This window comes from Alexandromys fortis, unplaced genomic scaffold, assembly GCF_014885135.2.
Source record: "Alexandromys fortis isolate MF-2015 unplaced genomic scaffold, M_Fortis_MF-2015_v1.1 scaffold_36, whole genome shotgun sequence".
Taxonomy (NCBI): Eukaryota; Metazoa; Chordata; class Mammalia; order Rodentia; family Cricetidae; genus Alexandromys; species Alexandromys fortis.
The window spans coordinates 10,237,184-10,250,102 of NW_026067915.1; the positions used below are offsets into that span (position 1 = coordinate 10,237,184).

At 43.1% G+C, this 12,919-nt stretch overlaps 2 protein-coding genes across 3 annotated transcripts in view; one reads left to right on the forward strand and one right to left on the reverse strand.

Moving 5' to 3' along the window:
- Nucleotides 1–1,561: 1,561 nt before the first annotated feature.
- LOC126499994 (40S ribosomal protein S15a-like) lies at nt 1,562–2,052 on the reverse strand. Its single transcript, XM_050139568.1, has one exon. It carries the CDS (start codon nt 1,957–1,959, stop codon nt 1,567–1,569), a length of 393 nt encoding a protein of 130 aa, XP_049995525.1. The 5' UTR covers nt 1,960–2,052; the 3' UTR covers nt 1,562–1,566.
- A 6,539-nt stretch (nt 2,053–8,591) lies between these two features.
- Smarcc1 (SWI/SNF related, matrix associated, actin dependent regulator of chromatin subfamily c member 1) overlaps nt 8,592–12,919 on the forward strand; it is a 106,166-nt gene continuing 101,838 nt past the window's right edge. For both annotated transcript variants that reach the window (XM_050139242.1, XM_050139243.1), the window contains exons 1-2: nt 8,592–8,865; nt 11,623–11,742. In XM_050139242.1, coding sequence (XP_049995199.1) covers nt 8,674–8,865; nt 11,623–11,742 — 312 coding nt within the window. In that variant the 5' untranslated portion in view covers nt 8,592–8,673. The remainder of the gene's footprint in view (nt 8,866–11,622; nt 11,743–12,919) is intronic.

Sequence of the window (12,919 nt, forward strand, 5' to 3'; positions counted from 1 at the left end):
GTCCTGTCCTGGAACTCACTCTGTAGACCAGGCAGGCCTTAAACTCAAAGATCCACTTGTCTCAGCTTCCTGAATGCTGGGATTAAAAGTGTGTGCCACCAGGCCTGGCTAACCTGTATTTTTTTATTATCCTAAATATTTTTTTAGGATTATAATTTTACATTGCATTTTTAAATGAACTACATAGGTATAATGTCTTAAATAAGAAATAGAAACATATAATACAATATAACAAAAATAGCCTTATATTTGTATTAGTATACAAGAATTTCTTGTTTGTTTGTTTTCTGTTTTTCTGAGACAAGGTTTCTCTGTGTAACAGCCCTATCTGTCCTGGAACTAGCTCTTGAAGATTAGGCTGGCCTCAAACTTAAAGAGATCCTCCTGCCTCTTCCTCATGAGTGCTAGGATTAATGGTGTATGCCACCACCACCCAGCTACAAGAATATCATAAACAAGAGTAGAAACATATAAAGAGTATGTTCTAACAAAGATAAACTTGAATTTGTATCAGTATACAAAAATCCATACCCCAAATTAAAATGTTTGAGATTAATTGTTGCTTTTATTTTTTTATTTTTTTGGTTTTTCGAGACAGGGTTTCTCTGTGGTTTTGGAGCCTGTCCTGGAACTAGCTCTTGTAGACCAGGCTGGTCTCAAACTCACAGAGATCCGCCTGCCTCTGCCTCCCTGAGTGCTGGGATTAAAGGCGTGCACCACCCGGCTGTGGCTTTTTAAAGTCAATACAATAACCTACCCTTTTATCCTATCATTCCTATATCCCACTTTTTTCTTTTCAGAAAGAAATCACTGAATTTCTTAGTTTCTTTCCTGACCATGACCAATAACAACTTGTGTCCAACCCCTCAAACAATGAGAAGAATCCGTTGAATGACCAAAACCCACCCATCTCATTTCGTGGTAATGTGGACAGAGTGTTCTTAAAAATATTTCCTGCACAGCCAGGCAGTGATGGTATGTGCCTTTAATGCCAGCACTCGGGAGGCAGAGGCAGGCGGATCTCTGTGAGTTTGAGACCAGCCTGGTCTACAAGAGCTAGTTCTAGGACAGGCTCCAAAACTACAGAGAAACCCTGTCTTGAAGGAAAAAAAAAGAAATATATATATATATATATATATTTCCTGCAGTCTGGGCGTGGAGGCAACAGCATCTTTGGGGGACCCTGAAAAAAAACTGAGACAAGATCAAGTTCTGGAAGAACTAGCTATTGTCGACTCTTGGTGTGATTTGAGAGTGCAAGGCTTAGCTGAAGTCTTGACTGGAGTAGCCTCTGAGGCTGGACCATCTTAGCTAACTGCTTTGAAGTTGTCCTTTAAAACTGTTTGTGGTTTAAAACTGATCTTTGAGTGGTGGTTGTCAGCATAGTGGTGTTAACACAGTCCAAGTGGGTTCATCATCGTGGGACCCCAATATTCTTTTGGAGACTTCAGAGGTCACCGTTAGGAATGATCATGATTCATTGAAGGAAACAAAAAAAATTTTTTTCTCTGTGGTTTTTTTTTTTTTTTTTTTTTTGTCCATAAAGGCTCTTTATGTTTTACATCTCTAGAAAAAGAATCCCAGGATTTTCCCTCCTGTGTGCTTTCGTCTTGCCTCTTCATGATCCATGATGCCAGCTGAGGTGGTCAGTACAATGAAGCCAAACTGACGGGACAGGAGCAAATTGTTCTGCCATTTTTCTAGGTCTTTGAGTTGCACTTCAAATCTAGGGCTTATCACTCCACACTTGTTCAACCTGCCGGTGAGGTTCACGACGATCTTCCCAGCTCTGTGGTCGTCAATGATTTCAAATTCACCAATGTAACCGTGCTTCATCATTACGGTTAGGAACCAAACGATGACTTTGGAGCAGGGCCTGATGAGGACCTGGCGTTTGCCTCTCTTCTCTGCATTGTTGATGCTTTTGAGAGCATCGGCCAGGACGTTCATGCGCACCATGGTGGTGGCGCGGGAAGATGGCCGAAAGAAGACTTCTCTGTGGTTTTGAAGCCTGTCCTGGAACTAGCTCTTGTAGACCAGGCTGGTCTCCTCCCGAGTGCTGGGATTAAAGGCGTGTGCCACCACCGCCCGGCTAAGACAAAACTTTTTTTTTAATTTTATGAATTATTTATCTTTATTTTATATGCATTGGTGTGAAGGTGAAACAAAGCATTTTAAAGGTCATATGCAGCAGATGCTGAGGCACAATCTATTAAATACATCTGGAGTACGCAAACTTAGTTTCTAGCTACCTGCTCAGACTCAAGCCTGAAATCACATACAGGAAGCTAGATGAAGCCTATTTCTGGAACCAGTACCCTATATGACCATTAATATCACAATACATGGTTTAAAATACATATATACATAAATTTTATAGTTTTGAGATAATATTTATACCTTAAGAAAAGTTTTAAAGAGTCAAAAATAAAACCAGAGGATTGATTATGAGATCAGTGGCAATAGAATAGTCCCTTAGCCGGGCGGTGGTGGCGCACGCCTTTAATCCCAGCACTCGGGAGGCAGAGGCAGGTGGATCTCTGTGAGTTCGAGACCAGCCTGGTCTACTAGAGCTACAAGAGCTAGTTCCAGGACAGGCTCCAAAACCACAGAGAAACCCTGTCTCGAAAAAACCAAAAAAAAAAAAAAAAAAAAAAAGAATAGTCCCTTAACTTTGGTTTTTCTTCTGTTAGGAGGCTCTTCTGACATGAGACAGAGATTTTGAATTTTCCTTTAACAAGCATTCTTAGGTTTAGAAAAGGAAAGAGCCACTCCCAATTTCAAAGCCATCTTTAATTTTTAATTTAATTGGGACTACAAAATGATCATTTGCCAAATATGCCAAATATGTCTATAGAGAACAGTTAGAGACAAACATTTGGGAAGGTTTATGAGATTCTATCTTATTGGAAATGTGCTATACAATTAGGCCAATTTGCTCCTTCACTTGGAGCAAATTCTCTGGATGTCCTTTAAGTGTCTCATTTGTCCAGTGGTCTTCAGATTCCTTAGTTGGATGCTTTTATTCTGGAAGGACAAAGACAAAAACCAAACCTTGCCCCAACCTTAACTTTGGGGAGTTTCTCCTTTTGGCAGGTCAAATGGTCACACTGTTTGATGACCTTATGCCTCTCCTAATCAAGAGGTCTCTCTCGTTCAAATCTAATCTTTTATCAGTTTAGATGTTATAAATAGCTTTTCTCCTATGGAAATAAAAGTCATACCTCTTCCCCAACATAACATGTACTCCGGTTTCCATTATGAAGTCAACACAACTTCGAAGTATACAGGGTGGATCAGTTGAGCAGGATTTTTCCATTACCCAATGTCTCTCCACAATTATCATTTCATTCTTATTATCGTTTAAAAATTTTAAAGTCTATAGAGCATTGTGCAATCTATCTCTGGGTGACTTTATTACCCCTTTTTGTTTATAAAGCATACCTTGTAAAGTACAATTAAATCATTCTATAACTACTTGTCCTGTAGGATTATGTGGTATACTTTTAATATGCTTTATTTTGTAATGTTGAAAACTTTTATTTTCTAGAGATATATACTGGAGCATTTTCTGTCATAATTTGTACAGGTATCCCTCTGATGGCCATAACTTCTAATAAATGTGTGATTATTGAATCAGCTTTTTCAGAGCTTAAAGCAGTTGCCCACCGAAATCCTGAATAAGTATCTATGGTATGGTGCACATATTTTAATTTTACAAATTCCACAAAATGAAACACATCCATTTGCCAAATTTCATTTTTTTGAGTACCCTTTGGATTACTTCCTGCAGCAAGTAGAGTTTGGTTACACAAAGAACAAGTAGGACATTTCCTTATAGTTTTCTTGTCTTGTTTTCAAATGATAGAAAAAAATCTTTCTTCGAATTTTTGCTGTTAACATGGTCTTTCTTTTGTTCTTTCGTTCTTTTGTGGTTTTTCAATACAGGGTTTCTCTGTAGCTTTGGGAGCCTGTCCTGAACTAGCTCTTGTAAACCAGGCTAGCCTTGAACTCACAGAGATCTGCCTGTCTCTGGCTCCTGAGTGCTGGGATTAAAGGCATGCGCCACCACTGCCATGCACAACATGGTGTTTCTTATAAAACTCTGAGGCTTCTAGCACATTTCACACTACAAATTGATCAATTTCCTCATTACATTGTGAGGGACCTGATATTATATGCGATGATTTCTATTACTCAATATTTTTTTAAATATTTATTTATTATGTATACAATATTCTGTCTGTGTGTATGCCCACAGGCCAGAAGAGGGCACCAGACCCCACTGCAGATGGTTGTGAGCCACCGTGTGGTTGCTGGGAATTGAACTCAGGACCTTTGGAAGAGGAGGCAATGCTCCTAACCTCTGAGCCATCTCTCCAGCCCCCTCAATATTTTTTGTAATTGAGTAGATAGTAAAATTAATTCTGAATTACTTGGAATAGGTTCAGTGGTTTCAATATGTAAAGCAACCCTTTCTACATAGTGGGAGCCAGTAACTGGATAAGAGGTTCTGAAAAATCTAATAATACCATGAGAATAGCATATAATTCTGACATTAGAAAGGATCCTTTGGGCTTTGAGCCACTTTACTTATTTTCCCTGATTTATAATCTGCTTTTCCTGTATTATTTCCATCAGTATAGAATGTAGGAGCTCCAGAAATTGGTGTTGCTAACACAATATGAGAGAGAATCCAACTAGTTCTTTTTATAAACTGATGTCTCTTGCTTTTGGAATATTTGTTGCTAATCTCTCCCAAGAAATTACTGCAAGGTCTTTGCCAATGTTCATTTTCGGCCCATAATGGGGAAATCTCAGCATTAGTAAAAGGTACTAAAATTTCTGCTGGGTCTATTCCTGATAACTGATAAAGTCTCAATTTTCCTTTCAGAATCAATTCAGAAACCTTTTCTACACGTGACTTTGCTTTTTTACACTGTGTGGTCAAAATATTCTAAAATATTATCTTCTCTCTACATAAGAATTCCTGTAGAATTCGTGGTAGATAAAATAACCAGAATACAAACAGATGATCCACATTTGCATCCTGTAATTTCTACCAAAACAATTCGCTCTCAGCCTCCGCTGGTAATTTTCTTGGACTCTTTAAATACTTATCACCTTGTAAAGTTTGAAATAAATTACTTAGTTCTTGAGTTGTCAATCCATTTGTGGGCTACAGCCAGTCGATATCTCCTAGCAATTTGGGTTTTTTTAATTATTTATTTATTTATTATACAATATTCTGTCTGTGTGCATGTCTGCAGGCCAGAAGAGGGCACCAGACCTCTTTACAGATGGTTGTGAGTCACCATGTGGTTGCCAGGAATTGAACTCAGGACCTTTGGAAGAGCAGGCAATGCTCTTAACCACTGAGCCATCTCTCCAGCCCTTGTTTTTTTTTTTAATTTATTTATTATGTATACAATGTTCCTCCTGCATGTATGCCTCTATGCCAGAAGAGGGCACCAGACCTCATTACAGGTGGCTATGAGCCATTATGTGGTTGCTGGGAATTGAACTCAGGACCTCTGGAAGAACAGTCAGTGTTCTTAACCTCTGAGCCATTTCTCCAGCCCTAGCAATTTGTTTTTGTTTTTGTTTTTGTTTTTTGAGACAGAGTCTCTCTGTATAACAGATTTGACTATCCTGGAACTCATTTTGTAGACCAGGCTTACCTTGAGCTCATCAAAATCCACTTGCCTCTGCCTCCAGAATGCTGGGATTAAAGGCGCGTGCCAACACTGCCCAGCTCTCCTAGCAATTTTTGAAAATCATTGCAAGGTCATAGTTGATCTCTCCTGATTTGTACTTTCTGTGTTTGTTTAATTTGTTTGTTTCTGAGACAGGATTTTTCTGTAGAACAGTCCCAGCTGTCCTGGATCTTGCTCTGTAGACCAGGCTGGCCTCTAATTCACAGAGATCAGCCTACCTCATCCTCCTGAGTGCTGAGATTAAAGGCTTGCACAACCACTGCCTGGCTGGCATTAGGTCCTTCAATTGCTCTGTGGAGGAGTCTTCCCCATACTGACAGGTAATGATTGAACCTGTCATTTGACGTTGGGGACAGTGATAGACTTCCTAAGGCATTTCCTGATGGCAAAGGGTTACCTTGCTCGTCCTTTGTTGATCTGCATTCATTAGTACAATGTCAACCTTTACTATGCTTTCTGTATTCTCCAGAGTTCTGCTGGGACCTTCTGTTTGAATTATCTCTTTTTTTTTTTTCTTTTTGGTTTTTCGAGACAGGGTTTTTCTGTGGCTTTGGAGCCTGTCCTGGAACTAGCTCTTGTAGACCAGGCTGGTCTCGAACTCACAGAGATCCGCCTGCCTCTGCCTCCTGAGTGCTGGGATTAAAGGCGTGTGCCACCAACGCCCGGTTTTGTTTTTGTTCTTTTTTTTTTTTTTAAGTGGCTTTTTTGGTTTGGGACCTCTCTTGGAATCTCTCCTAATGGGTCTCTGGTCAAAAGGGAAAGTTATCTGGTTGCTTTCTGGTTTCTCTAATCTAGTAGAGACCTATTCCATTTTAAAAAGGATTAGGTATATGTCATGTATGTATGCCATAGCATAGTGCCCAGGTCAGGGGATAAATCTGTGGAGATTTTCTCCTTCCACCTTTATGTGGGTTCTGGGGTTCCAATTTAAGGTGTCAAGCTTGCCACAGCTGAGGCAAACCCATAGCTCGAGACAGGGTGTTTCCCATTTCCCAGTTGCCCACAAACTTGTAGCAATCCTCCCAGTTGAAGAACCTAGCATTACCAGTGCTGTTGTTGTTGTCATGTGCCACCACACTCAGCTCAGAATCCACGTTTTCCCAAATTACCCTTCATCTTCCTCATGTATACACCTCATATGTCCCTTCCTCAGTTGATGCTTGCTTCCCAGTGCTTAAGAAGGCAAAGTCGGGGCTGGAGATATAGTTCAGAGGTTAAGTGCACAGGCTGCTCTTTCAGTAGGTCCTGAGTTCAATTCCCAGCAACTATATGGTGCCTCACAACCATCTGTAATGAGATTGGGTGCCCTCTTCTGGCCTGAAGGCATTCATGCAGGCAGAATACTGTATACATAATAAATCTTGGGGGAAAAAAGGCGGCAAAGTCAGCCCTCACAGTTCTATCGCACATCTTCAAGAGTCTTTCTTCTTTCTTTTTCTTTCTTTCTTTCTTTTTTTTTTTTGAGACAGGGTCTCCGTGTTGCTTTGGAGCCTTTCCTGAAACTATCTCTTGTAGACCAGGCTGGCCTCGAACTCACAGAGATCTGCCTGCTTGTCTCCCGAGTGCTAGGATTAAAAGCATGCACCAACCACTGCCCGACTAAAATAATTCATGTACATTGGTATTTTGTCTGCACGTATCTCTGTGTGAGGGTGTCATATCTTAGAGTTACAGACAGTTGTTAGCCGCCATGTGGGTGCTAGGAATTGAACACAGGTCCTCTGGAAGAGCAGTCAGTACTCTTAACAACTGAGCCATCATCTCTCCAGCCCCAAGGGTCTTTTAGTGAGTGTTCTTTCTCACGGTGCCTCTGTTTCAGGTATGTGTCTCGAGTTCCTTGTCCTTTCTGACTGCATTCTATTCACTCCCCACCCACCCCACCTCTCTTTCAGGGTTTCTCTGTGTCCTGGAACTTGCTCTGTACACCAGGCTGGCCTCACACTCAAGAGATCTGCCTGCCTCTGCCTCTGGGATTAAAGGCAGGCGACACCACGGCCAGGCTACCTATACTCATTTTTGAAAGGTCGAAAAACTCATTAGACTTGGTCACTTAAGAGCTCCAAGATCATAGAGGATGATGTTCACGTTCCCAGTACAGTCAGTCTGTTAATAATTCAAACTCAGCCTTCATGTAGATCATCATTCATCAAATATTTACTGAGCCCGTGAAGACAAAACGTCCTGTTCCCCACGCCGAGGATACACCTATGAATAAAAACACCAGGTAGTGGCGAAAACTACAAAGAAACCATCGGGTTGGTGTGTGATTGGCGGTTCAGTCAGGGACGGTTTTCTAGAAAACTTTGAAGTGACAAATTTGAGAGCGCCTTGCCTCGCGTGCGAATATCATAAGGGAAGATAATCTCGAGGTCACGGGAGCAGCAGGCAGAAGGCCGAGGAGGCAGAAACCAGCTGAGGTAGTTCGAGAGACATTAATGAGCGCTCGGAGGTGTGTGAAGCCGAAGCTCCGAGCTAAACTGGGGCTCGATTTCCAAGGCGGACGCGGCCCCGGGTGTAGCAGCAGGGCTGTGGGGACTGCACATTAGCGGCACACCGCACTGCACACCCGAGACCGCTTCCTCTAGGAGTGACACAGAATCTCCTCGAGGCTGTTGACCGCCTAACGATCGGACGCAGGAAGCCCGGGAGAGTCAGATGTAGAGCTCACGAAGAGCAGGGACTGGAACTCGGTCCCGAAAGGCGGGCGGAAGAGGCAGGTAGAGCCTCTTGTTGTGGAGGCTAACAGCGTGCTGCGCAGGCGCACATTTGCTCTTCCAGCTAGTCCGTTAGGGCTCCGGTGCCTAGAAGGGGCGTGGCCGGGCCTCGCCGCCGGAAGGGGGTTGGCTGGGCGGGGCTAGGAGGAGGAGGAGGTGGCGTCTGCGCGCGCGCGCGCGCGGGTGCGAACGGGAAACGCCGCGAGGGCCAGGCCGGGCGGTGGAGACGACGGACGGTGACCATGGCCGCGGCAGCGGGCGGTGGTCCGGGAGCGGCAGCAGGCGCCGTGGGTGCAGGGGGTGCGGCGGCGGCCTCGGGCCTGGCCGTGTACCGGCGGAAGGACGGGGGCCCTGCCAGCAAGTTTTGGGAGAGCCCGGATACGGTGTCCCAGCTGGATTCGGTGCGAGTCTGGCTGGGCAAGCACTACAAGAAGGTGGGTCCGCGCGCGCCCGTGGGGACCGAGGAGCCACGCGACGGGGGCTGGTGGTGGCTGCGGGCCTCGCGAGTCTCGGGCCACCCCTCCCCCCTCCCCCGCGCGCCACGAGGGACAACAAAGGCTGGCTCGGCTCTCGCCACGCCCCCGCGGGCGGCTGTAGACACGCGGCGGGACGGGCCTTTGCTGCTGGCTCTCTCGAGCCCACACACTCGCGTGGGAAGCCCCAGCTCGCACGCTTCTTCTGTGCAGAAGCAGCGGGAGCTGGGCAGAGTCGCAGGGCGTGTGTCTCTGGTCTTTTGTTAGCTACCTTAGGTGTGTGAACAAAGAGCATAAAAGACTGAGCCCAGCGTGGTAGAAGTAGCTTGAAGTTTTGTTTAGACACCAATTTCGAAGCGGTTCGGTAATTAAGGGCTTACTACCCAGGGTCCATTCGCTAAGGAGCCTTGGATGATTGGCCTCGCGAGTTAATGTAGATTTAAACCCTGCAATAGGCTTGATACAGGACAAAGTGATGGGTTTTCAGTTTATTGTACTTTTTGTGATGTGTAAAGATGTGAGTACAAAAGTTAATGCCCTTCAGCGAGAACTCCGTTTATATCTGTTTTCTTTGTAATGTTTATTTTTTTGACAAACTTCCCATGTTTCTCCTATTTTCGAATGTACATTCTGCTGAGTCAGTTGTTTAACAAAGTTGTAATTTAACCCTTTGTTAATTTTTTTTTTTTAAAATTACATCTATCTATTTTGGTGGGGTGCATCCCGCTCCTATGTGGATGTCAACTTAAGCGAAGTGATTCTCTCACACCAAATTGGTCCAGGAATCGAACTTAGGTGGTCAGTCTTGGTGGCCAGTGCCCTTTATCTTACCGGCTCAGTTATAGGTATAGTGAAATAGCCCCACTATGTCAGTGTTGAAGAATGACTCCAGAACACTTCCTCTTCTTCAGCAGTGTTTTCCCCATCGAGACCCCAGGATGGGTTTGAGATGTGTTCTCGATCATAGTTAATGTTTAACTGTATCATCCTTAATAGTTTCTGAATAAGTTTTTGTCAAATGAATGAAATATTAAACTAGCACCTAGGGATTTAAATCATTTTGTAACCTGCAATCCTTTGGGAGGTAGAAGCATGAAGATCCCAAGTTCAAGGTTTTCCTCTCTGGGGCTACCAACATGAGATACTATCTCAGAAGAGTAAAAAAACAAAAAACTAGTTCCTGTCCGCAGCTTGATGGGTGAACTGTTGGTGTTTGACAGGGATCTTGTGACTGTGCTTGTAAGGCTTTATTTAAAGGCAGAAATAGTGTTGACTTATTTGTGCTTGGTGTACACTAAAGCATTTCTCTGTCTCCTCCCCTCTTCAGGGTCTCACTGTGTAGCCTTGGCTGTCTTCGAACTTGCTCTGTAGACCACGCTGGCCTCAAACTCAGAGATCCGCCTGCTTGTCTCCCTAGTTCTGGATGCTGGAATTAGAGGCGTGCACCACTACCCTGAACTCACTAAGCATTTCTGTTGTATTTAAGAATGCATTTACAACATATAAATTTAAAATTTATTTAATTGTGTATGTGACCTTCATGTGGGTGTCCACAGAAGCCAGAAGAGGCACCTGACTCCTTGGAATTAGGAAAAGGCAATTGTAAGCTACATATGATGGAGGTGCTGGGAACTCAGCTCTGGTCCTTTGGAAAAGCAGCAAACACTCTTATCTGCTGAGCCATCTCCAGCACCAGACAGAAATTTAAGTCTCAGCAATTAATATGAAACAAATGAGACATTGAAGGTCTCTTCTTTCGAGGCCATCCTGGCCTACATAAGACTTCAGAAAAACAAAAGATCCAAAATCAGTATAGCTCAGAAGCCCCAGAACTCTGTGGCCTCTGGTCTTCAATTCCTTCCTGATCCTTCTTCCATTTCTGGAGTTGTGGGATTATGAGGCTGAGCCTCAAATATTCTTTTTAAATTTATTTTTGGTTGATAAGTGAGTGTTTTGCTTGCATACGTGTGTGTGCCAAAGTGTGCCAGATAATTTGGACCATCTGGAACTAGAGTTGGCAGTGGTTTTGAGTTCCCATGTGTGAGCTGGGAATCAAACCTGGATACCCTGGAAGAGCAGCCATGCTTTTAAATACTGAGCCTTCTCTCTCCCCAGCCCTATCAAAGGTTTTGCATTTAATTCATTAATTATGCTTCCCTTGTCATGAAACTACCTTGTCTCTACTGCTGGTTTGTCTTTTTTTGTGTGAGTGTTTATGGGCGCTTTTCCTCCATGTATGTGTGTGTACCACCTGAATGCCTGGTATCCTCAGAGGCCAGGAGAAGGGGCATGGGATCTCCTGAGACTGGCGTTAGATGTTTCTGAATTGCCATGTAGGTTCTGGTAAAAGCACCTAGTCTTGAGTGCTGAACCATCTCTTCAGCATACATTATCTGCTTTAAAGAATTCACATACAGGCCAGGTGGTGGTGGTGCACGCCTTTAATCCCAGCATTCTGAAAGCAGAGGCAGGTGGATCTCTGAGTTCCAGGACAGCCAGGACTACAAAAAGAAACTCTGTCTCAATAAAAGAAAATAAATAAGTTTTAAAATTATGCACATGTATGTTTTTTATGATTATGATCTTTGCCGTGGAGAATGTGTTTCATACACCTAAAATTTGGTGTCGTGCCATTACTTAATAGGTAATAGGAGGTAAAGTAGCTTTCCCTCCAGCATCAGCTGTAGCCGTGTTTGAATCCCTGTCTTTTTCTTGTAGTATGTTCATGCAGATGCTCCTACCAATAAAGCGCTGGCTGGACTGGTGGTACAGCTTCTTCAGTTCCAAGAAGATGCCTTTGGGAAGCATGTCACCAACCCGGCTTTCACCAAACTACCTGTAAGTACATGAGTACATGTTTCATAGGATCTTCAGCTTCTTCTGTGTTTTTTTTTTTTTTTTTTTTTTTTTTTTTTTTTTTTTTTTTTTTTTTTTTTTTTTTTTTTTTTTTTTTTTTTTTTTTTTTTTTTTTTTTTTTTTTTTTTTTTTTTTTGCTTTTATTTTTGAGACAGGTTTTCTGTGTATATCAGCCGTGGCTGTCCTGGGACTTTCTTTGTGTAGACTAGGCTGGCCTCAAAATCAATCTACCTGGCTCTGCCTCCGAGAGCTAGGAGTAAAGGTGTGTGTTATCACTGCTGGGCTCAGTTTCTGTACTTTGAAGTGTCACTTGTGGCTGATTTCCCTTGCTATTGTGATTGGGGTAGGGGTGGACACAACAACTATACAGAGAAGTGTTTGTTTATTTTTGATACAGCTCTGGAACTGCCTCTGTATGGGAGACTAGCTGATCCTTTTGCCTTCACTTTCATGAGCTGGGATTACAGGCATGCTCTGTTATCCTCAGTTTAGTGGTAGAATTCGTGCCTGCTATGTCATTTAATGTGTAATGTGTTTTAGACTCTGCAACAAACATGAAGACTCAATATTTTTGTTTTATGATTGTTATAGTCTCTGCTGTGCTGTATGTATATAGTGATACTTGTCTGTTAGACTCTTTTTGATTTTTTTGAGACAGGGTTTCTCCATAGCTTTTGGAGCCTGTCCTGAAACTAGCTCTTGTAGACCAGGCTGGCCTTGAACTCATAGAGATCCACCTGCCTCTGCCTCCCGAGGGCTGGGATTAAAGGCGTGCGCCACCACTGCCCAGCTCTTCTGTTAGACTCTTGTGACAAGAGTATATTTTGTTTTTTGTTTTTGATTTTAATTTTATGTGCATTGGTGTAAAGGTGTCAGATCTCTTGGAACTGGTGTTACAGACAGTTGTGAGCTGCAGTGTGGGTGTCAGGAATTGAACCAGGTCCTCTGGAAGAGCAGCCAGTACTCTTAACAGAAATTTCTCTCTAGCCCCACGTGGGTTTTTTTTTTGGTTTTGTTTTGTTTTGATTTCTGAGATAGGGTTTCTCTGTAGTTTGGAGCCTGTTGGCCTTGAACTCACAGAGATCCACCTGCCTCTGCCTCCTGAGTGCTGCTGGGATTAAACCTGTGTACCACCACTTTTTTTTTTTTTTTTTTTTTT